Source organism: Salpingoeca rosetta, assembly GCF_000188695.1.
Source record: "Salpingoeca rosetta unplaced genomic scaffold supercont1.10, whole genome shotgun sequence".
NCBI classification, from domain to species: Eukaryota; class Choanoflagellata; order Craspedida; family Salpingoecidae; genus Salpingoeca; species Salpingoeca rosetta.
The window spans coordinates 1,497,978-1,501,306 of record NW_004754924.1 but is presented as its reverse complement, the minus strand read 5'-3'; the positions used below and the strand labels follow the sequence as shown (position 1 = coordinate 1,501,306).

At 55.5% G+C, this 3,329-nt stretch overlaps 1 protein-coding gene across 1 annotated transcript; it reads right to left on the bottom strand.

The window, feature by feature from the left end:
* Nucleotides 1–759: 759 nt before the first annotated feature.
* PTSG_04622 (uncharacterized protein) lies at nt 760–3,135 on the bottom strand (the record flags this gene model as incomplete). The annotated part of the gene is made up of 2 exons (XM_004994658.1): nt 760–808; nt 995–3,135. 2 exons carry the CDS (start codon nt 3,133–3,135, stop codon nt 760–762), a joined length of 2,190 nt encoding a protein of 729 aa, XP_004994715.1.
* Between the last annotated feature and the right edge of the window lie 194 nt (nt 3,136–3,329).

The window sequence follows — 3,329 nt, the reverse complement described above, 5'->3', positions numbered from 1 at the left end:
TTGTGTGTGTGTGTGTGTGTGTGTGTGTGTATGTGTGTCTGTGTGTATGTGTGTGTGTGTGTGTGTCTGTGTGTGTGTGTGTGTGTATGTGTGTGTGTGTGTTTCTGTCAACCACCACGTGCTGCACTCACGACGTTGTCAACCGCATCCCTCACCACCACCACCACCACCACCACCACCACCACCACCACCATTAGATTGGGCAGCGGTATCTGAACCAGCTCCGGGACAGCGCACCGGACCACCCGTTTGTCAAGGACCTCGACAAGCACGAGGAGCTGTTCCAGACATTCTCGACGCAGTACTCACAATGAGCACAATGAAGCACATCCACCCGACCCATCCCATCCATCATCCCACTCAATCAGCTGTGCAGTTGGTTGTGGTGAGTCACACCACATGTCACACCATGTCACATGGCTGCACATGTGATGTGCTTCGTGGCATGTCACACACTCCACCGCTGCCATTGCTCGTGTTGTTATCAGTTTCAGCCCCTCATGTGCATGTGTGTCTGAGTTTGTTGTGACGGTTTCAACTGTACGTTGTGTTCAAGTGTTTGTTATGTCGTTCGTTTCCCACCTTCAAATACACACATGTAACCGGCAACAACAGCCCTGCCGTCATGTCACAAAGAGATAGAGAGAGAGAGAGTGTGTGTGTGTGTGTGTGTGAACAGAGCACACATGAGACAAGACACACACACACACACACACACACACACACACACACACACACACACACACACATCGTGCACGGCTAGATGGTGCGTGGAGCGCCCCTGACGAGGATGCGGCGTGCGGATGTGCTGGCGGCGGTGGCGATGGTGGACGACGTGCGTGTGTTCAACTCAATGCGTGGCATCGCCGTCTCAAAGACATATTGCACCCAGCCCAGAACCACAGCAGGCGAGACAATGACTGCTCCCAACACACAGCGCACGGCACGACCTCAACCCCAGTCTGGCACTGCCAATCGCAATAGCCATACACACCCCGCAGACACGTCCCCATCAAGCAAATCACTCAACACAGCAAAGTCGCCACTGTGCTGTGGTCGAAAGGCGTGTTGCGTCACAGGCTCGCCGTGGTACATGAGGGGGCGTGCGCCATTCGCCCCACGTGTTTCAATTTGAGTTGCATTTCCGCAGATATTGCCGATGACCAGTTCTGCATTGCTGTATCTGGTGTGCAGGCCTGGGTAGCCCTTCTTCAGCTGACGCAGCTTGCAGCGGCGGCAATGTTCCAGCAGCAGCTTCCAGTCTGTTGAATCGCGAAGAGTAAGCAACTTTGATCCCCTGGGCAGCTTGTCCGTGCGCAAGTCAAACACGAGAATGGCCATGTCGTCATCAGCCCGGCTTGAAGCGACTGCTCGATCGTATGCATACTGCACCGCGTAAGGAAAGCTCGTGGTAGTGCAGAAGGCTTTGCCAAAGTCGCACGCGTCGCCCAGCCTTGCAGCTTCGATGCCGTCTTGGAGAATCGCCGTGGCCGCTGCGCGGGTGGTGCCATGGAAAAGACGAACCGTGGTCTCACCCTTGGGCGGGGGCAGTTTCAGACGGGGTAACGTCGCTGAAGGGAGTTGTTCAAGGAGAGTGCCCTGCTTGTTCTTGCTCTGCAACAGATCGCAACCATCACGGTGATAGACGTGCACAGCCCTGCCATCACCGCCAGCAATGTTGACTGCCCCATCTGCACCAAGCAGGATGTCATCGCCAATGAGCGGGCCTTCCATCGGCATGCACAAGTTCCACACAGCCGAGATGGCCAGCGAGCGGATCGTGTAGCCAGGGCAGCCCTCGCTGTCGAGCCTGCGGGCGATCTTGAGAAGCCGCTCACACACGTCCCCGGTAAACCCCACATCAACCACCAGCTGCGCTGCTGTCACTCCGCTGTGCTGTCTACTGCCACCACCGTCCTGGTCATGCGGAAGTAGCATAGCGTCCCACACGCTGTTGATCCTCGCCACGGCGTTGGTGTAGAGCGATTGGTTTGAGCTTGCACGTGGTTGGATTGCCGCTGCCGCCTCTGGGGTGAAGCTGGCCAGGAGCTCTCGCCGATGAGAATACTCGGCACAGCCCACTATCTCCACGACGTGTTCACGGAGTATCTGTCGAATGAGCGGAATGCTGTGAACGTGCTCTCGCAGCGCATCTGCAGCTGTGCTGTGCATGTCAGGGTCCCAGACCACGAGAAGGATCCACTGCGACTTGTGGGGTGCTGTGAACGCGTAGTCGTGGTGATCAAATCGGAAGCCATGTGGCTCGCATGCAGGTTTCAGCTGCTCAAATGCAACCCGCGCCCAGTCTTCTGCCGGATGCTCGTCGTCGTTGACGTGGTTGTTGCTGGTGAAAAGGCGGCTGAGGTGGATGTTGTCTTCACCATTGCAGTACCACACCATGAATCGTGCCTTGGACGCCCACACTTCAGCGCACTGCAAAGCAAGGTCCTTCTGAATTGACTTGCAAGCTGAGACGAAGTCGTGGGGTTGCGCCGAGCGATCACCTTCAAACTCCATCAATGTAATGAAGGCATCGTCATCTTTGGACTGCGGTGGGATGTAACAATCCACGCGCAGTCGCGCGTTAGATGCAGCCTCCTTCACCACGATGAGGTGCGTAGACAGCAGTCTCCGCGCATACTCACGAGGCCAGTCCTGCCAGGACTTCCAAACAAGGTAAGCATTGAGCAGCTGATTGTAGTCACCGTCTTTGTGCTTCAGAGCTTGAGTGGTCGTGTGAAGCGACGGCTCATCAGGGGGGAGGTTTCGCAACTTGGTCGCCAATGAGCATGGCTGTACATCCACGTTTGCGCGAGCCAGAGTCGATACGAGTACCGATATTGTGGGGTCTTGACAATTGCTCTGCACAGCAGCAGCTGTGGTTCTGGTGGCTGCTCGCACGATGTTGGTTGCCTCGTCCTTCTTCATCTGCAAGACAGCCCGCACGAAGTCCCGCCATAAAGCCCTGTCTTCAGTCGAAAGCAGTGAGCAAAACTGCTCAAGAGTGAAGTGCACGGTCCTGCATGGTGGTGTGTCTCGGGGCTGCGCAACCGATCCAAACTTCGTTTTGACGACAGCTCTGCCATCTTGTGTCACGGCATAAGCATCTCCAAAGAGAACAAGAGCGCGATGCATGAGAGATGGTGGTCGTGGTCTTGACTGTTGTTGTGTGGCAGTTATTATGGAACAATTTGCAAATTGAAGGGGTGAGAGTGCAATTAGCAAACCGTGCACTGTGTGTGTGTGTGTGTGTGTGTGTGTGTGTGTGTGTGTGTGTGTGTGTGTGTGTGTGTGTGTGTGTGTGTGTGTGTGTGTGTGTGTGTGTGTGT